General features: G+C 43.9%; 1 protein-coding gene across 21 annotated transcripts in view; it reads left to right on the forward strand.

Moving 5' to 3' along the window:
• DST (dystonin) overlaps window positions 1-20,983 on the forward strand; it is a 519,362-nt gene that overhangs the window by 104,144 nt on the left and 394,235 nt on the right. For 3 of the 21 annotated variants that reach the window (XM_061397797.1, XM_061397798.1, XM_061397799.1), the window contains exon 1: window positions 5,724-5,961. The exons of 15 other annotated variants lie outside the window; for them this stretch is intronic. In XM_061397797.1, the coding sequence (XP_061253781.1) occupies window positions 5,871-5,961 (91 nt within the window). In that variant the 5' untranslated portion in view covers window positions 5,724-5,870. Of the gene's footprint in view, window positions 1-5,706; window positions 5,962-20,983 lie in introns of those variants that run through there. 3 more of the 21 variants (XM_061397796.1, XM_061397800.1, XM_061397802.1) reach the window with 2 other exon arrangements.

The following is a 20,983-nucleotide window of genomic DNA, read 5'->3' on the forward strand; positions in this document are numbered from 1 at the left end:
ATAGCATCTCTATTAGCATCATATGTTCATAGCAGCTCCTGCCTTTGGTGCTTTTGAGGGTTTAGCCATCATGCATCCCTGATTAATTAATACATGGGAGGGACCCATGTTTCTCTTCTGTTACCTGGTGTTCCCTTGCACTGCCTGTAGGTCCCAGAAGGGATGGCTTGTTTTACTCAGCTGTAAGCTGAGCCTGCTGTGGAAATCTATCCCCCAGCCTGCAGTGCCTGTGTGGTTTGTGTATATATGACCTATGCTTTTTGAGGTGGTTGTTACCTAATTTTTTTCTCAGAAATGGCAACGGGGTAGGTTGGGGTGTGTCCCGGGGGCCTCTCTTGCAAAGGCCAAAGGTGAGGTGTTTACCAGAGTTGATTTTTACTGTGGATTGGGCCTCTTCCCCCTCCGTCTCTCCCTCCCAGGCCCCTGCCCACTCAGTTTCTCTTGCTTCTCACCATCATGCAGAGCTGGGACTTGTCTACCTTCTAGGGGGCTGCAGGGGACTAGCTCAGATCCTGGCCACCATGGTGGCCGAGAGTCCCCCGAGGGTCCCCTCAGTGGGATTTTCTGATTACGGGAAAAATAAACAGCGCCCAGCCAGCCATTCTCTCATCTGGGTTTCTGGGGCAACAGCCTTGAGCTTCTCCTGGCTTCTTTTGTGAGATGCTGGCTGGTCTCGCCCAGGCCTTTGACGCGGAGGGTGGAGGTGGGCAGGGCAGGGAGGATGGAAACAGTTTGGGAGCCAAGGGAGGGTGAGCAGGGCAGCCGGGGGGTTGTGGAGGGCTGGGTGGGCACCGGAGGGTCTAGTCACCAAGGCCGGATTCCCTGCCCGGTCATGACACCCCCAGGGGGCGGAGGAAACAGTGCCGGAACCAGGGTACCAGATACTCATCTCGGCGGAAAGGGAAGATGGTGACAGGTGGTGCTCTGTGGCAAGCCTGGGTCTCCAAAGCAGGATGCCTGGACGGCGGGAGGTGCTCCTGGGCTGAGAGTTTTGATGGTTGTGGCAGAGATGGGCATTTTGCTTTTGGTAGTGAAGGAGGGGCTAGGGGAGAAGGACAGGCACCTGTTTGTCGGGGGATGAGATCACATAAACTACTAGACAGGCAGCCAGCAGCGGCTGGCGGTAGTATCCGGTGGCGTGTACGGCCGGTGGGGAATGGAGGACCCGGGGGTTCTGATGGGGTGCAGTGGAAAAGTGGGCACTGGGGTCAGGGGAGTCTCGGCTCTGTGAGGGCGAGGCCACACCTTACTTACTGTAAAGGGTTTGCTATGAAGTTAGTGGTAGTTGCTGCACTGGAGACCTCCGAGTTACGGACTTTTAAGATTACATTAGTTCTTCAAAAATAGAACAAAAGAAAATAAAACAACAGACAGAATAAGCGGCTCTAGTATGGACGTGTACTAATGACCATGTTTAAAATAAACACTGGTAAATTGGCTATTGCACACAAGTTACATCCATCCTCACACACACAGCATAGGCTGAGGGGTCAATAAACACCTGTTTCATCATCATGTGGCTAAACTATGAAGTTCAGATATATTATGTGTTAAACTTGCCACACAGCATCCAGGTAAGGGGACAGGTCATCTGAGGGGATGTGGTACAGTGGAGAGCTGGAAAACATATCATTCAGGTTTCAGCTTCTCATTTTATTAGGCATTTTCGCACTTGGCCTGAAACCTAATCTGTCTGTGAAGTTCATCCCTAATAAGAGACAGGGCAAGGGTCAGAAAGGGTGTGGGGATGTCCACTGTGTTTATTATTTAGTAATAAAGGAATTGAAAGTTGGACACGGTTATTTGTGTTTAAGGTTGTAAAAATGGAATGAGGAAATGTCTCGAGTGGAGAAGACCATATGGTTTGGGGGATCCCGTTAGTCACTCTTGTTCAATACATGTTTATTACGCTTCTGGGACAACATGAAGGTGCACACTCGGTTCTGCCTTGAAAGCAGTTCTAACCTCACACGCGCGAGTGAGAGAGTCACAGCAGGGTGAGAGGCCAGCTGTGACGGCTCTGAGGGCCTGGATGAGGAGAACCCAGAGGGAGAGTCTGATTACCCCGGACCGAGAGCAGGCCGGCAGCTTCCCGAAGGGCTGCTGGGGGGCTTGCTGCGGGAGGGGCGATTTCACTAGCCTGATGGACTGGTGCAAACTGGAGGTCATGTCTGCGGGATGGAGCTGCAGACACACAGCAGGGAGGTGGGTTCAGGTGGAAACTGCAAGTCATCTGTGCAGCTGAAGCCTGGGATTTGTAGGGAAGAGTGGGAACCGTTAGGATGCTTTGGAGCAATTCTGCAGAGACTGGACTATTTAGCTGTCAGTGGTGCAGAATCACTTGAAGATGTAAAAAGCAGTGTGATGAGATAATCAGATGTACATTTCCTGGCGACGATGTCACATGTCTGATACTTTACAATTTTAAAAGTGATTCTGCATTTATCGCAGTGTCTTCATGTTAAAATCTGAGCCTATCATGCCATATGCTCTCCTGATCTCAGGGTCAAGGTGAAAATGACATGGTAACATGGAAGGAAAGGGGCTTTGTTTTCTTTAACATCATAACCAGCAGATCTGCTGTTTTTGCCTGCATGATATCGTAAGCTGGGTTTTTCAGTCTTGAAGTGCTTGTGAAGGTACATGGTTGGTTAGTGATGATGCTATTTTAAATTATGGATATTTGTCCCATGTGAATTCTTTGAAGTGAAGAATTGAAAGATCTTGGCAGAGTTAGACTTGGATTTTAATTCCTCCTCTATCCCAAACTGGTTGTGTTTTCTTGGACAATTTACTGAACATTTACTTCTTAGCTTCATTTTGTCTATCCAAGGATCATGGTGGCTATGGTGATTAAAGTAGTAAATGCAAAACATTTTGCAAATTCCCTGACACATGGTAAATGCTCTGTGAGTGAGGGTTGACTGATGGCCCTATGCACCTGATGAAAAGTGAAAGTGAAAGTCGCTCAGTCATGTCCGACTCTTTGTATATACAGTCCATGGAATTCTCCAGGCCAGAATACTGGAGTGGATAGCCTTTCCTTTCTCCAGGGGATCTTCCCAACCCAGGGATTGAACCCAGGTCTCTCACATGGTAGGCGGATATTTTAGCAACTGAGCCACAAGGGAAGCCCATATGTTATCTCATTCAGGCTTCTTGACAATTTTGTGAAGTAGGCACTGTTATTTTCAGGGCTTCCCAGGTGGCACAGTGGTAAGGAATCCACCTGCCAATGCAGGAGACCCAAGAGACACGGGCTCGATCCCTGGGTCGGGAAGATCCCCTGGAGTAGGAAATGGCAGTCCACTCCAGTATTCTTGCCTGAAAAATTCCATGGACAGAGGAGCCTGGAGGGCTGCTTTGCATTGGATTGTAAAGATTTGGACATGACCGAGTGACTGAGCACACACACTCTTATTTTCTCCATTTTTTTCAGGCCAGAAATCTGCCAAAAGAGGAGAGACTCTTCCCGAGGTTCTAGGAAGTGGTGGAGCTAGGATCTGAATTCAGGCCATTTTGACTTGGGGGACCAAGCTCTAAACTGCTGTGCTTTTGCCGCTTCCTCGTGGAATACACTAAGATTATTAGCAGATTGAGCCTCGATTATCATTCCAGGAATATACATTTACCCCAACAACTACCAGTGCTGCTTGTTCCTTTTGACTAGTTCCTTAAATGAACAGTTAAAAATCACTTGAGTGTGCAGTTATTATATTCACAAAACTGGGTGCTTGTGAAAGTCGCTGTCGTGTCCGACTCTTTGTGACCCCATGGACTATATAGTCCATGGAATTCTCCAAGCCAGAATACTGGAGTGGGTAGCCTTTCCCTTCTCCAGGGGATCTTCACAACCCAGGGATCAAACCTAGGTCTCCCGCATTGTGGGCGGATTCTTTACCACAAGGGAAGCCCAGGAATACTGGAGTGGGTACCTATCCCTTCGCCAGTGGATCTTCTGGACCCAGGAATCGTACCAACTGAGCTATCAGGGAAGCTACTGGGTGGCAATTTCTGATTAAGGCTCAGACTATGCCCTCAATGACCTTATTCATTGGGAGGGAGACAAGACAGTTTAAATTTTTTTAAAAATTGAAGTAAAATTGATTCACAATGTTGTGTTAATTTCTGCTATACAGCAGCAGTGATTCAGTTATATATATATTCTTTTTTTCATTTTTTTTTCTCTCATGGTTATCACGGGATACTAGTTCCCTATGCTATACAGTAGGACCTGGTTTTTTACCTATCATATATATAATAGTTTGCATCTGCTAATCCCAAGCTTCCACTCCATTCCTCCCCCCAAGCCTGTACCCCCTGGCAACCACAACTCTGTTCTCTGTGTCCATGAGAGACAGGAGAGTTCTGAGAGACTTATTTGTACATATGTGATTTGTAAATGGAACGACTCTTAGGGATTGAATTGCTAATCCTTTCAGTTCTAGGTGTCCCATATGGTTCATGCTTGTTGCTTCATGAGCTAATGTGCACATAAATGCATGCCAAGTCGCAAGAAAATTCTAGTGATCCTAAAGGCTTAGTGGGATGTGAGATCAAACTCAGGTCAGTGGTCAGGATAGAAAAGAGAAGGGTGGTCTTATTCTGTTTGGAGTCACATAGGCCAATTACTAGTGCGAAGTAAAGCTTTCCAATTCTAACTTAAGGAAGTTTTATCCAGAGTATACAGTGTTCTCAAGACTACTCATTCCCATGTAACAATTCATGGAAATCGGACCAGATTCACATCACTAAAAAAGAAAAAAAGACTCATCAAGGACAAAAGGTCAGTACTCATGAAAGAAGAAATAGGGAGGGGAGATGTGGCCAGAGTCATCAATCAGAGTCAACAATGAAGTGGCTCATCTGATAATAGTAACAGCGAACACGTACAATGTTGACATGTCACACGTTTGTGATATGATGATACGATATGATGAACTTTATGATATGATTATCCTGATGAAGACAGGGTAAGTCACTTGGCCACATCACACCGCCGGGTGATCCGCGGCGGGGAGGAGCGGGTGGCGGAGCCTGGTGTCTCTGGCGGCGCAGCGGCGCGGCCAGGCTCTGGGGGGCGGCAGGGAGGGGCCGCCGGCCGGGCCGGGGCTGCGGGGCGCGCAGGCGCAGGCGGCCCCCGAGGCGCGGACCCCGGCTCCCCCGCCCGTGCGCCCCGCGCTGTCGCGGGGCCCGGCCCTTCCGCGCGGCCGGCCGGTCCCGGAGGCTCCCCCGGTCTCCCCGGAGCCCCGCGGGGGTTGCGAGCGCGGGAGGCGCGATCCGCGGCTTTGTTTCCCAGGCACCTGTTGTGGGTCCCAAATAGAAACCTCGCCCCTGGGATCCGGGCGGCGCCCCGCGCCCGGGGAGGGCGGGCCGGGGAGGGGCCGGGCGCTGCCCGCCGGAGGCCGCCGCCCGCCCGCCCTCTCGCCCGCCCCCTCCCCGCGCTCCCCCTCCCGGGCGCGGGCGCGCGTCTGCGGCGCGGCGGCCAGGAAATGCCGCAGATGCGCCGCGGAGCACCGCGGGCGGAGGCAGCGCGCGCGTCCTCCCGGCCCCGAGCGGGCGCGCAGAGCCGGGCCCAGGCGGCCGCCGCCTCGGCTCACGAGGGTGCAGGCGCCCGTCGCCCCGCGCCCGCCTTCGCCGGGCCCCGGGCTCCCCCGCGCCGCGTGGCGCCGCGCGCCGCCGCCGGGCTCGCCTGCACGGACCGTTGCTGAGACCCCGGGGCGTCTCCCCGGCCGACCCCCTGTGCGCCCCGGCGCTCCCCTCTCCTCGCGCGTTTCCGTGCCCGCGGCTGCCCCTCGCTGACTGCGATCCTGTCCGGGTTTCGAGCGGGAGAGGGGGCTCGGCCGGTCCCCGCTGAGATAAACCTGGGCATGGCGGGGTACCTCTCCCCGGCCGCCTACCTGTGCGTGGACGAGCAGGAGTACCTCCAGGCCTACGAGGATGTCCTGGAGAGGTACAAAGGTATGTCGCCCCCGCCGCCTGGGCGGGGCACAGACCTGCGGGGTGACCGTCTCCTTTGCTTGACAGGAGCCACTGCTGCTTGGGCACAAGTAAACAGGTGTCTGGACCAGTCCTGGGACTGAACCTGGTCTTTGGGGGACGGGGTTCCGTATCGCACCGCAGGGAGGGTGGCCGGGTGGGCGATGGCCGGGAGACACCGTCGGATGGGCAGTACAGTGCGGGGGAGGGGTTTGGTTTCCAAGAGGCACCTTGCGTTTTTCTCCTTTGTAAAAAGCTCTTAAGCACTACGCATAATCATCCTTCTTGCTGGGAGGGTGGTTACAGGTTCATTCTCCGTGGGATTACTAAGGCATTGCTGACCTTGCTTGATACGGGGTATTGGTTAACCCTTAAAAAAAGGTTCTTAGCTTCTTAAATAAATGGACTGTTTCACCGCTGAGAGCATCACCAAATCGTTTTTCTTAAAATGATTTTATTTGAAAAGTTTATGGTTCGTGACTATATTAAATCTATTCCTACCTATCGTAAAGGTTACTTGATAGTGTGATGGATGAAAGACTTTCGTCAGAGAGTCTGTTGTAAATTTAAAGGTAAAGGAGTATATTTTGAGATATTTTTCTGCCTGTCCTTTACGTTGGGGAAATTCTATGATAAATAGTATTGACGTTTTAGCATTGTGTTTATTTTGACTTTATAGTTAAATGAGAGGTTAGATTAAAGAACACTTTCTCATCTTAAAGGGTCTTTTAGTCTCTGGACATTGTCTTTCAATATGTCTAGACAATCTCCTAACTGTGGCTCTACTTAAGCGCTCCACACCCAGGGATGGCTAAGAGCCTTAATATATTAATGGTGAATCGTGGCCTGTTTCATCAGTTGATTTCAAGTGGTCTTGCTTCTTTTGAATATTTGCTTTGGTCTTAAGAAACTCAATTTCTGTAAATTGAATGGGGATTTTATGGTTAAAGATGCATGAACTGAATAATTAAATTCCAGGCCCCCTCCCCCCAAAGCTCAAAATCTACATGAACATGTTTCATCTCCTTCTAGAACATATTTTATTTTTGACATTCCTTTAATGCATGTAGAATTCTGTATACAGCACAATCAGAATTCCTTTGTGCCAAGGCTCTATTGTATGATACTACCACCGAGCAAGTGCTATGATATTTTAGGCTAAAGCACATTTGTAGCATCTGTATATGCGTTCATGTCCAATACACTCATGTTTACATCTATACTTCCATTTGAAAATAAGATTCTTAATCATTTGTTCCAGAACCTTAAAAATGAGAGATATTGCAATACACTAATAAACCTTATGGAACAGGTACACCTGTGTTCTTTAAGGTCAGAAAGAAAGAGTCTGAAAGTTTGAAAGTAAATACCTTTTTTACTTAAAAAAAAAAAAGATAGCTGTATGAATTTTTGTCCCATCAAGTTTTACCTCTGTGACATGTGGGTACTTGCAGATGACTTAGAAAACAGAAATAACTGAGGTGCTGATTTGACTTGCGTTGAGGAAGTGGACATTCTGTAAAAGATGGTTTTTATTTGCCTTTGGAAGTAAAAGGAAATAGAAGATCCTGGAGATTGTTGCCGATTTCACTTTATCTCATTTTCATTATAGCCTAATAATCAGTATGGAACTTTACACATCCACTTTTTCAAACTTGTAGTCCCGAATTTGCTGAAAAAGTGGAGGTTGTTTCCTTCATCTTCTTTGTTGTGTTAAAACGCATAAGTCATCAGTTTGTCCTCGGCTTTATAGATGTTCTGTGTTTCATCTGGTCTTGGAAAGAAAAGTAAGAGTATTGGCCAGTGTGTTATGTGGAAAGCTAGAGACCTGGAAAACTCATTGTTTCCCGATGTATTTTGAAGCCGGTTATGATTTCCCATCAGTATCCAATTCGATGACTTCATTACAGTGCTTATTATCCCGATGACTTGCTGTGGGGGCTGATCTAATCAGAAAAGAATTGTAGGCTGTGAATAGGGAGTGTCAGCTCACTCAACTTTCAAAGTACAGTTGTTCCATTTTCTGAAATCGTGCATTGTTCAAAACATTTTCCATTCCCGTTTGAACTTGAGAGCTTATTTCAATATTCATTTCTGACCAAGTTCCTTGATTCCAGGGTGACTTTGCGTTTGGCTGGAGTGTTATCAGGTTGCCAAGTGATCATATGCCCCAGCTGTTGAAAGTGTGGGTCAGCTGTAACAAATTCAGAATTTGTCTGTTGACAGAAACGGAGAATTACAGTAATGTATAACGTTAGCAATTATGACTATTAGGTTTAGAAGTTGAGAGTTGAGTCCTCAGATGGCTTTGGAAGAACTTCAAACCTAGCCTTCTGGATCAGAACAAGAATAGCGGCAAGTGAGTGAGCCCTAATTATTTATGGTGTAGTCTATTCTTGGGTCTTGCTTTGGTCCTTACTTTTGAGTGAAAAGAGGCAACTGTCTGTTGAATTAGAATAACACAGAAAGAGCTATTTGCTGCAGAGAAGGGTGCCGTGTTCTGATTCATATTCCAGGGCCTTTACTTATAAAATGTATTTATTGCTAGGATGTTCAAGGCATCTGATTAAAAAAAAAAAAAATCTCATTACTTCAGCAGATTGCCAGAGGCAGGGTGAATAAAAGCGTTTATTTACAAATAAAACATATTTCTTTATTATTGTTTATACTAGAAATAGCCCATATCAGTGACTTTCTTTAATATCTTACAGTGAATTATCCGGGGTATTTACCATGTAATATAAAACATTTTTAGTAGGTTAGCATAAAAGATGCCCAGTATCCCTCTTGTCTTCCCTGTCAGTATAAGGAAACCAACTTACATACTGTTATTAGAATTAATTTCTGTGTATTATTATATTACTAGTATTAATTAGCTGTCACTGTGAAATTCTGCTGTTTGAATCTGTGATGGAAGATTTTCTTTTCTCAACACATTGTTAATTTTTAAAATTGATGTTAAGTGTGAAAATGAGAGCGCTAATGTGAATCAGACACGACTGAGTGACTGAACTGAACTGAACTGAATGTGAATCCAATGAATTGTATTCTATACATTTTAGACTTAATGGACAAGGAAGGTAAATTATTTTGGTCCAAGAAAATGAGTATTTTCCCATTGACCTGGAAATTGATCAGTTATCCCCAAATAACTATAACAAGGGTTTCTTATTATTCTCTGTGAAAGCTGAGTGGCAGATTTCTTACTTATGTATGACTATGTATCTGTGTGTATGCTGCTGCTGCTGCTAAGTCGCTTCAGTTGTGTCTGACTCTGTGTGACCCCATAGACGGCAGCCCACCAGGCCCCTCTATCCCTGGGATTCTCCAGGCAAGAACATTGGAGTGGGTTGCCATTTCCTTCTCCAATGCATGAAAGTGAAAAGTAAAAGTGAAGTCGCTCAGTCGTGTCCGACTCTTAGCGACCCCATGGACTGCAGCCTATCAGGCTCCTCCGTCCATGGGATTTTCCAGGCAAGAGTACTGGAGTGGGTTGCCATTTCCTTCTCCAATCTGTGTGTATAGATCATGAAAAAACCCTCTTTGATTAAGAAAAAAGACAGAAGTTTCTATTTTCCATGAAAACGCTGAGGAGTTGCTTTAATCCCTTTTCACATTAAGGCCCCGTGATTCTGCTTTTGTGCATGGTGACAAAAGGAACTGAGAACTATTCCAGCTGTAATTTTCATTTTCAGTTCACTTTTAAGGCATACACAGATACATGAATGGTCAAAATCCTATCTTTTACTTTGTAAATTAATTCTGGTGCTGGCTGAATTGGAAGCTGGAGTGTAAAGATTTCAGAGAACTTTGCCCCCTTCAATCCATGTGACCTCAGTGGTTTTCATTTGGCTTCAGGATTCTGCAAAATCTTGATTTCAGATTTCATCTCCTCTTTGAGATTGATAGTTGTGTAGTGAGTGGTCTTTAGTAGGGCCTCATCATGATTGGGAAGAACCCTGGAGAAGGAAATGGCAACCCACTCCAGTATTCTTGTCTGGGAAATCCCATGGACTGAAGAGTCTAGAGGGCTACAGTCCATGGGGTCACAAAGTGTCAGATATGACTGAGTGACTGAGCATTGCACATCGCGATAGTGCTACTTGTAGCTAGTTATGATGATATTAGTCTGGGCTTTTTCTTTTCTTTTAAAAAATGAAATAGGTTTAACTAGTAATGAGTGTTAGCTAAGATTGTGTTTGGATGTTTGTAACAAAGAACAGTTGATGATGTTTTCTTTTTCTCAGGGACTGGGTTCTGTGGGGAACCTCTCTTTGCCACCAGGACCCAGACTTGTGTGTTGCTTCTTGGCCATCATGTGGTTGTTCTCGGGTTACAAGATGGCTTCTGCTCTTCCAGCCTTTGCATCTCAATTCTAGATGGGAAGAAAGGGGAATATTAGAGGAAGCACCCTGACTGAAACTGCCCACCCTGACCAGGCACCCTAATAACCATTTTCATGCATAAATATTTTAAAACAGGAGGTCCTGGTAAGGAAAATGGAACTAATAAGCCACCACTAAAATAGGAGTTTGGAATTAACATATACATACTACTCTCTATAAAATAGGTAACCAACAAGGACCTATTGTATAGTACCGGGAACTATACTCAATATCTTGGTTACCTATTTTATATATAGTAGTATGAAAATGTTAATCCCAAGCTCCTAATTTATCTCCCCCCTTTCTCTTTTGGTAACCCTAAGTTTGTTTTCTATGTTTGTGAGTCTATGTCTTATAAATTAAAGTTCACTTGATCTTTTTTTAAGATTCCACATATAGGAGATAGCTTATGATATTTGTCTTTCTCTGTCTGACTTGTTCACTTAGTATGATAATACCTAGGTTTATCAATGTTGCCTCAGATAGCATTATTTCTTTTTTATGGCTGAGTAATATTTCACTGTATGGTCTATTCCTTTAATGTAATTATAATTGTCATAGTTTTCTACTCTACTCTCTTTTCATTCAGAAGAGGAAGCAAATAGTCCTCCTGGGGTTGGGTATTGGGAAAAACTCTGTCCTTCAGGTCAAGTGGGATTTTCCGTGAACAGAGGCTGAAGGTGGCAGGGAGGAGAGCCTCAGGGGGAGGGTCTGGCGGGGCAATTCTGTTGCATTAGCAGAACCACAGAACTCATTTGGAGAGTTTGGCTGAATGGTATGGGGTGGCGGTTATGGGAAGGTGGATCTGGCTGAATATGGACCAGGTTGAAGAGAGCCTGGGATGCCACAGCCAGCACCAGATTTGGGGTTTCTCCTCTAGGCAGGGAACTCTCATGATCTTTGCCAGCGTATTAGATCAGTTTCAGGAAGATACCTCTGGTAACAGTGTGGAGGCTGAATGGGATGGGAGCCTCAGGAAGCCACCAAAAGATTGGGGTGGTTGGATGGAAGGCTGGTTCAATAGGAGCTTACTTCAGAAACTTACAGCGTGGCTGATGGTTGGCTGTATGTGTGGGGACAGGATGGGGTGCAATGACTTTGTTATAGAAGTTACAGTTGAAGATACTTGGGGTCTTTTTAATTTGTAGAAAATCTCTTATAGTGTATGTTCATTACAAAACATAGTTTGGAGTTTTAAAAATTCATTTAAAGCTGCTGTTAAATAGACCTTTAGCTTAGCCGTAGATGGATGGAACCCAGTAAATTCAGTAAATGATGCAAAGAGCTGACTCAGTGGAAAAGACCCTGATGCTGGGAAAGATTGAGGGCAGGAGGAAAAGAGGGTGACAGAGGATGAGATGGTTGGATGGCATCACCGACTCAATGGACATGAGTTTGAACAACCTCTGGGAGATGGTGAAGCACAGGGAAGCCTGGCCTGCTGCAGTCCATGGGGCTGCAAAGAGTCGGACACAACTGAGCTACTGAACAACAACAACAAATAAATATTTATCAAAAAAAGAAAATGCTGTTTTAAAATAGTCTTTTTCCTCTTTTTTTAAAAAAGGGGTGTAGTTGACATAACATTAGAAAAAATTCTTGGTATTAATCATTGTTAGGGCTTCCCAGGTGGTCCTAGTGGTAAAGAACCACTACAGGAGACATAAGAGACTTGGGTTTGATCCCTGGGTCAGGAAGAGCCCATGGAGGAGGGCATGGCAACCCACTCCAGTATCCTTGCCTGGAGAATCCCATGGACAGAGGAGCCTGGCAGGCGACGGTCCACAGGGTTGCAGAGTTGGACACGACCGAAGTGACTTAGCACACATGCACTTATATGACAGGCACCGGGTAGTGTATTGCAAATGAGTTCTCTCTCATTTCTGAATCTCATAACTATTTAACTACTGCCGTTTCACCAATCGGAGAAGGCAATGGCACCCCACTCTAGTCCTCTTGCCTGGAAAATCCATGGATGGAGGAGCCTGGTAGGCTGCAGTCCATGGGGTCGCTAAGAGTCGGACATGACTGAGCGACTTCACTTTCACTTTTAACTTCCATGCACTGGAGAAGGAAATGGCAACCCACTCCAGTGTTCTTGCCTGGAGAATCCCAGGGATGGGGGAGCCTGGTGGGCTGCCGTCTATGGGGTCACACACAGTCGGACACGACTGAAGTGGCTTAGCATAGCATAGCATTTCACCAATATGAACACTGAGGCTTAGAGAAGTTGGTAGCAATGACATTTGAACATTAAGTGTATATTTGATATAAACTATGTGTTATGAGTTTTGTTATACTAACCAGGAAATGTTGCTGAAGTAGTATTTTTAAGCATATTTTAAAAGTTAGGATTATGATTTTATTACTAGATCTTTCTGAAGTGTGTTAAATGGATACATGAAATAAAAAGTAATAGTTTAAAAATTCATAGAGACTTAGTTCAAATATTAAATAGACTTTGGAGCTTGAACCTGTTTTATCTTAGCTGGATTATATATTCGAATGGGTAGATATCCATGAAAATAAAATAGAATTTTAGTATGAGCATTTCCAGTGTGTATTTAGATTGAGATTTTTGAAAAGAATTATGTTTTGTAAATGTCACTGATGAATGTGGCTGCCTTGATACATGCCTGAGATATTTCCTGGAAAGAATCGTCAAAGGGAGCTGACAAAGTCCTGATTTTTCTCTAGTGGGTGAAAATATTTCCCAGTGAATCCTGGTATTAAAGGCATTATACAAAGATACCATTGTCCCAGTGAATTAAAAACATGTCCCTCTTTTCACTGGTACAGTTCTCCATGCTGGCCGTGCCAGTGGGGCAGTTTGTCTTCGTGATGCTGGGCATGAAGCAGAACTATTCGGTGGCTTATTTTACCCTCCTGAAGGGAGAAAGGCAGACCTCCCTCACTCTCCACCTCACTAGCTTAAAAACGAAGCTGAAAGTCGCTCAGCCACGTCCGACTCTGTGCTCCAGGCCAGAATACGGGAGTGGGCAGCCTTTCCCTTCTCCAGGGGCTCTTCCCAACCCAGGGGTCGAACCCAGGTTTCCCGAATTGCAGGCGGATTCTTTACCAGCTGAGCCACAAGGGAAGCCGTTTTTTGTTAATAAAGGTGGGATAAAATAGGGCATATGAGGTATTTTGGGCAGTAGAGATTACATAGTCAGTGAATGATGTAGACCTGAGAATACAAGTCCTCTGACTCCTCCTAGGGCAGTGGCCATAAAAAACAAATTTTTTTCTTTTTTAGGGAAGTTTTGGTTTTCTGGAAAAATTGAGGAGAGAGTCCAGTGCTCCCTCCCCTCCCCACAGTTTCCCCTTTAGATATCTTGCATTGGTGTGGTGCATTTGTTTAACTGATGAACCAGTATTGGTACATTAGTGTTACTAAGATCCAGCTTGCGTTTGTAACACTGCATGCTCTTTCTGGGCTCTCTCCTGTTTCTTTGATCTGTGTGTCTGCTTTTGTGCCCCTACCCCACTGTTTGGGTTACTGTAGCTTTGTATGTGGTCTCAAGTCAGGGAGCCTGATTCTTTCAGCTGTGTTCTTTCTTCTCAAGATTGTTTTGGCTCTTCAGGGTCTTTTGTTTTTCCATACAAATTTTAAAATTATTTGTTCCAGTTCTGTGAAAAATGCCATCAGTGTTTTGATAGGGGCTGCATTGGTGTAGTTTGCTTTGGGTAGTATGCTCATTTTAACAGTATTAATTCTTCCTGTCCAAAACCACAGTGTATCTTTGCAACTGTTTCTGTTGTCTCCAGTTTTTTTCATTGATCTTATAGTTTTCTGAGTACAGCTCTTTTACTTCCTTAGATAGGTTTATTCCGAGGTATTTTATTCTTTTTGATGTGATGGTAAATGGGATTGTTGCCTTAATTTCTTTCTGATAGTTCTTTATTAGTGTATAGAAATGCGACAGCTTTCTATATATTAATTTTGTATCCTGCAGCTTAACCAAATTCATCGATGAGCTCTAGTAGTTTTCTGGTGATGTCTTTAGGGTTTTCTTTGTATAGTATTGTGTCATCTGCCAACAGTGACAGTTTTCTTTTTTTTTCCAATTTAAATTCCTTTTATTTCTTTTTCTTGTCTGATTTCTGTGGCTGGGACTTTCAAAACTATGTTGAATATGTACAGTTCTTTGGGAGCTGACACATGCATGTCATGTGTTCACTATTACAGGCTCATACGGAATAGTTTGATAGCCCCCAAGTCCTGTGCTCTGCCTCTTCATTCTCCCATGCTTCTGGCAACCACTGATCTTTTTTTTGTCTCCATATAGTTGAATCTTTTCCAGAATTTCCTGTAGTTGGAATTATACAGTATGTAGTCTCTTTAGACTGGTTTCTTTCCCTTGAAACTGAAAGTCGCTCAGTCGTGCCTGACTCTTTGTGATCCCATGGACTATACAGTCCATGGCGTTCTCCAGGCCAGAATACTGGAGTGGGTAGCCTTTCCCTTCTCCAGGGGATCTTCCTGACCCAGGGATTGAACCCAGTTCTCCCACATTACGGGCGGATTCTTTACCAGCTGAGCCGCAAGGGAAGCCCTTCTTTCACTTAGTAACGTGCATTTAAGGTTCCTCCATGTCTCTTCATGGCTTGATGGATCATTTCTTTTGACTATTGAATAGTATTCCATTGTATGAATTTACGGAGAAGGCAGTGGCACCCCACTCCAGTACTCTTGCCTAGAAAATCCCATGGATGGAGGAGCCTGGTAGGCTGCAGTCCATGTGGTCGCTACAAGTCCGAAGCGACTGAGCGACTTCACTTTCACTTTTCACTTTCACACAATGGAGAAGGCAATGGCAACCCACTCCAGTGTTCTTGCCTGGAGAATCCCAGGGACGGCAGAGCCTGGTGGGCTGCCGTCTATGGGGTCGCACAGAGTCGGACACGACTGAAGCGACTTAGCAGTAGCAGTATGAATTTACGTTTGTTTATTCATTCAACTTTTGAAGGACATCTTGGTTGCTTTCAACTTCTGTCAATTTTGAGTAAAGAAAGTGAAAGCCAAGTCGTTCAGTCATGTCTGACTGTTTGTGACCCCATGGACTGTAGCCCACCAGGCTCTGCCGTCCATGGGATTTTCCAGGCAAGAATACTGGAGTTGGTTGCCATTTCCTTCTCCAGGAGATCTTCCCGACCCAGGGATTGAACCCAGGTCTCCCGCATTGTAGGCAGACACTTAAGCCACCAGGGAAGTCATTCGGGTAAATAACTGGGAGTGTGACTGCTGGATCATAGGGAAGCCTGTGTCTACCCTTTAAGAAACCGCTAAACTCTCTTCCAAAGGGGTTGTACCATCTTTCGTTTCCACCAGCAGTGAATGAGAGTTCTTGTCACTCCACACCCTCCTTAGCATTTGGTGTTGGCAGTGTTTTGGATTTTAGCCATTCTGATAGGGTGCGGTAGCATTGAATTGGTTTAATTTGCACTTCCCTAGTGACATGTGATGTGGAGTATCTTTTCGTATGTGCATTTGCATTTATGTATCTCCTTTGGTGAGTTGTCTGGTCAGATCTTTTGCCTTTTGTTTTTTTCCTGTTGAATTTTGCGTCCTTTGTGTCTTTCAGATATCAGTCCTTTATCACACATCTTTCATGAATGATTAGTAATCTTTTTTTTTAAGTTTACTTAAACTTCAATTTTAATAAGTTTATTTTGAAATTTTAATATTTCAAAATTTAACTTAAGAGATTTGAATATTTTATTTTAAATTTAATTTTATATTAAAGTATAGTCGATTTATTACTACAATGTTGTGTTACTTTCAGGCATTTGGCAAAATGATTCAGTTATACGTGTACATATATTCATTCTTTGTCAGATTCTTTCCCCATAGAGGTTATTACAGAATACTGAGTAGACTTCTCTGTGTTATACAGTAGGTCCTTGTTCATTATCTGTGTTATATATAGTAGTGTGTATATGTTGTTGTTGTTGAGTCACTCAGTTGTGTCTGACTCTTTGTGACCCCTTGGACTGCAGCACGCCAGGCTTCCCTGTCCTTCACAATCTTCCAGAGCTTACTCAAACTCATGTCCATTGAGTTGGTGATGCCGTCCAACCATCTCATCCTCTGTCGACCCCTTCTCCTCCTGCCCTCAATCTTTCCCAGCATCAGGGTCTTTTCCAATGAGTCAGTTCTTTGCGTTGGGTGGCCAAAGTATTGGAGCTTCAGCATCAGTCCTTCCAATGAATATTCAGGACTGATTTCCTTTAGGATGGACTGGTTTGATCTCCTTGCAGTCCAAGGGACTCTCAAGAGTCTTCTCTAGCACCACAGATCAAAAGCATCAAATTCTTCGGCACTCAGCCTTCTTTATGGTCCAACTCTCACATCCATACATGACTACTGGAAAAACCATAACTTTGACTATCCGGACCTTTGTTGGCAAAGTAATGTCTCTGCTTTTTAATATGTTGTCTAGGTTTGCCATAGCTTTTCTCCCAAGGAGCAAGCGTCTTTTAATTTCTGGAGATGGCTGCAGTCACCTTCTGCAGTGATTTTGGAGCCCCCCAAAATAAAGTCTGTCACTGTTTCCATTGTTTCCCCATCTGTTTGCCTTGAAGTCATGGGACGGGATGCCATGATCTTTGATTTTTGAGTGTTGAGTTTTAATAGCTTTTTCACTTTCCTCTTTAACTTTCCTCAAGAGGCACTTTAGTTCCTCTTTGTTTTCTGCCATAAGGGAGGTTTCATCTGCATACCTGAAATTACTGATATTTCTCCTGGCAGTTTTGATTCCAGCTTGTGCTTCATCCAGCCTGGCATTTTGCATGATGTACTCTGCATATAAGTTAAATAAGCAGGGTGGACATATTCCTTCCCTAATTTGCAACCAGTCTGTTTTTCCATGTCCGGTTCTAACTGTTGCTTTCTGACTTGCATACAGGTTTCTCAGGAGGCAGGTCAGGTGGTCTGGTATTCCCATCTCTTTCAGAATTTTCCACAGTTTGTTGTGATCCATTCAGTCAAAGGCTTTAGTGTCATCAGTGAAGCAGAAGTAGATGTTTTTCTGGAATTCTCTTGCTTTTTTAGTGATCCAGCAGATGTTGGCAATTTGATCTCTGGTTCCTTTGCCTTTTCTAAATTGAGCTTGAACATCTGAGAGTTCTCGATTCATGTAGTGTTGAAGCCTAGCTTTTAGAATTTTGAGCATTACTTTGCTAACATGTGAAGTGAGTGCAACTCTGCAGTCGTTTGAACATTGTTTATGTATATGATAGTAGTATTTTTATGTCGTTACCTCCTTTAGACACTTTTGAACCACTGCATATTATAGATACTATTTAAATCAATAGGGCCCTGGGCATTTTTTTTTTCCCAGGGGCACATTATTAGTAAGTACTGTTTGTTTTGCATAGGTACACCATGTGGACCTCCTCCGTGGGCTTGCATGGGGTGGCTCAGAGTTCAGCAATCTGACAGTTTGCTTTGGTGAATCTGTATATGCTGCTGGTACAGTTCAGGTATCCTGCCGGCTGGCAGCTATGATGCGTTATAACACTTGAGTCTAAAATTAGTTGAACTATTCTATTTTAAGGATAGGCTGACATTAGTAGTTCATGTCCTGCAAAACATGTGAAAGTTAAACTCTTAGGGTATTGAGTTACTTCTTTTAAAATGTAGTCAGAAATAGGGCTAAATAGATAGTAGTTTATATAATTGACTCAAGAATTTTTGTGATGGTAATTTGATTGTAGCCTGAGTATCATGCTGTGCATATAGATAATGTCTAAGAGCACAAAGTTTTACTGTTACTACTTAGAATTAAGCAGCAGGTAAATGATCGTGTTTGAGTTTTAAAACCATGAGTTATGAGATTAAACAAGATTACCTGATTTTTCTTTCAGTGTAGTTTTGGAAGAGCTACCGCCTATAAATATTTATGAATGCTGGAAACCACTGGCTGCCTTCGCTAGGAAAAAAGTATTTGGTTGTACGTTTTGTGATCTTTGTAATAACTTTATTTACATGACAGAAACTAGAGAATATTGATAATACTTGGTAGATAAAAAGCCAAATGGTTGAAATTCAGAGTTTTGATTTTGCTTCAGTTCAGTTCAGTGGCTCAGTATAGATACTATTTAAATAAATAACTTTATGATCTTCCTGAGGAAGGGCTTATGGTTATGAAGGCAATTGTAGTATTATTTGACTATCTTTCACACAGTCTCAGAAGCTCGAACAAGTTAGCTGCTGCAGATAACATAGTCTTCTTACTTTTCTTTGAACAAAATGGACGGATTGAAGAATTCTAAATTACAGAAAGCAAAATGCAAGGGTGCTTTCTGTTCCTCGTTGAAAAATCGATGTATTTAATGTTACAAATGTTTTCTCATTTAGAATAGAAATTCAAATCTGTGCTTTAGTAGAGTTAAAATAATAAACAGGATAAAATACGTTTGTAACTAGCGTTTCATTGAAAGCTGTCAAGCTGCATTATTCCCAGCATCATCTTTCTATATTTCTCATTGGAAGTTAGTTGATTCTGTGCTCAGATGCGCAGATCACCTGGTCACTTACACCCTCCCAGAGCCTCCATCATGTGTTCTAATCAGGATCCTTGGGAAGGCTGGGGAGAGAGGAGACACTTGGGGGCAGGAGAAATTTATCTTCATCAAATTGAGATATGTGGTTTAATTCTTTTTTTCTTGTCCTTTATTTTATTTTTAAAAATTTTATTTATTTTAATTGGAGGCTAATTACTTTACAATATTGTAGTGGTTTTGCCATACATTGACTTGAATCAGCTGTGGGTGTACACGTGTTCCCCATCCTGAACCCCCCCTCCCACCTTCCTCCCCACCCCATCCCTCAGGGTCATCCCAGTGCACCGGCCCTGAGCACCCTGTCTCACGCATCTAAATGCTTGTTGATCAAATACTTAGAAATGTGCAGAGGAACGGGGGCCTGTGGAAGGAAGAGGGACGCAGGCTGTGGGCTGTAGCCTCTGGAAGAGCAGAGACAGTGAGGCCAGTGGGCCCGCTCCGCGTGGTGTCAGTGAGCCCTCAGGGACGACTCTCCAGGCCTCGAAGGTTCTCAGGGGCGGGAGGGGCTCAGGGCTGGCATCTGAGGGAGGCGGTCTGGGGAGGAGGCTCCGCGCTGTGGGTGAGGGTGGGCGGTGTTGGTGGAGGGTTTTCTGCTTTTGCTTTTTCATCTGCACAGTCTAACCTTGTATTTCACTCTTTGCCCTGTGGGAAGAGTATTATCATAATGACTTAATCAATCCTTTAAACAAGAACGATTTTACTTGTGGGTAATCAGTGTTAAGCTGTACATTTTATCCTCTGTTTTTAAGAACTTTGCTAATACCATGGATATATTATCAAATCTCAGGCTTCAGTTGTGAGAAATAACTTGAAGACCTGGCTCAACAAATGCAAAGGTTGAGACAATCTTGCCATTGGAGAGAGGCCTGTGTTGCTATGAACTTCCCTCCAAGGACTGCTTTTGCTGCGTTCACAGATCTTGTCCAGTGGTGTCGTTGTGGAATGAGAGTCTTGACGTGTAGGAAATTCAGAGATCCATGATCCTAACTCCTTACATATTGATCGTATTTTTATAAACATGTTATAATTTCATTCTTACGCCTCCTCTCTGAGACAAGTAACGCAAGAGTCAGTTCCCTCAGAAGCTGGTTTCCCATGCCTGCGTTGACGGGTGGCTGACTGGAGTTCTGACGGCGAGTCCACAGAGGCCTCTGCTCTTGGTGGTTGAGGTCTGTCTTTATACGCATTCACAGCTGTTATTAACCGTAGAGATTATAAGCGATGTATGTGACGAGAGATGAATAGTCTCAGTTTAAATAAACAGCTATTTAATAAGTCCTGGGATTATTGGTAGAGGTCTATATTCAGGAAGTAGATAAATACAGTTTCCTTTTTGTGTAATGTTGTTTTGGGCTATCCTTAACCTGTAAACTTTAGTGAAAAATTTTGTTGCTGGCTATTGGGAATTTAGGTATTGGAGAGAAAAACTCCATTATCTTTTATTTCTGTTGTTAACTGAAGCAGCTTTTAAAATTTTAGGGTTTTACGTTTAGACAAGAAAACTATCCCAATGACTAAATGTATAATTTCTGTATTACTCAATGGAAAAGCAGGAACTACATCTATGTAAATTTGGGGGGAATGTGAGAAGAAAAATCTATGATACAAAGTAGGTAGCATTTCTGGAAAATAAAGAAATGTGCAAAATATGTATGAAAGACCTATAGTTCCATTATCCAAATACACTAATTAACGTTCTGACATATTTTCTCTTCTTTTCCTTTTCTCTTTTCTCCTTAATATATAACATTTAAAAATTTGGACCGTGTATGTAAAATTCTATATCCTGCTTCTGTCCAACTCTTCATGACCCCATGGTCTGCAGCATGCCAGGCTTCCCTGGCCTTCAGTATCTCCTGGAATTTACTCAGATTTATGTCCATTGAGTTGGTAGTGCTGTCTGAGCATCTCATCCTCTGTACCCCCTTCTCCTTTTGCTTTCAATCTTTCCCAGCATCATAGCCTTTTCCAATAAGTTGGCTCCTTGCAGTCCAAGGGACTCTGAAGAATCTTGTCCAGCACAGCCATTCGAAGGAAGTCAGTTCCTTGGT

The sequence above is a fragment of the Bos javanicus genome, chromosome 23 (assembly GCF_032452875.1).
Source record: "Bos javanicus breed banteng chromosome 23, ARS-OSU_banteng_1.0, whole genome shotgun sequence".
In the NCBI taxonomy this organism is placed as follows: domain Eukaryota; kingdom Metazoa; phylum Chordata; class Mammalia; order Artiodactyla; family Bovidae; genus Bos; species Bos javanicus.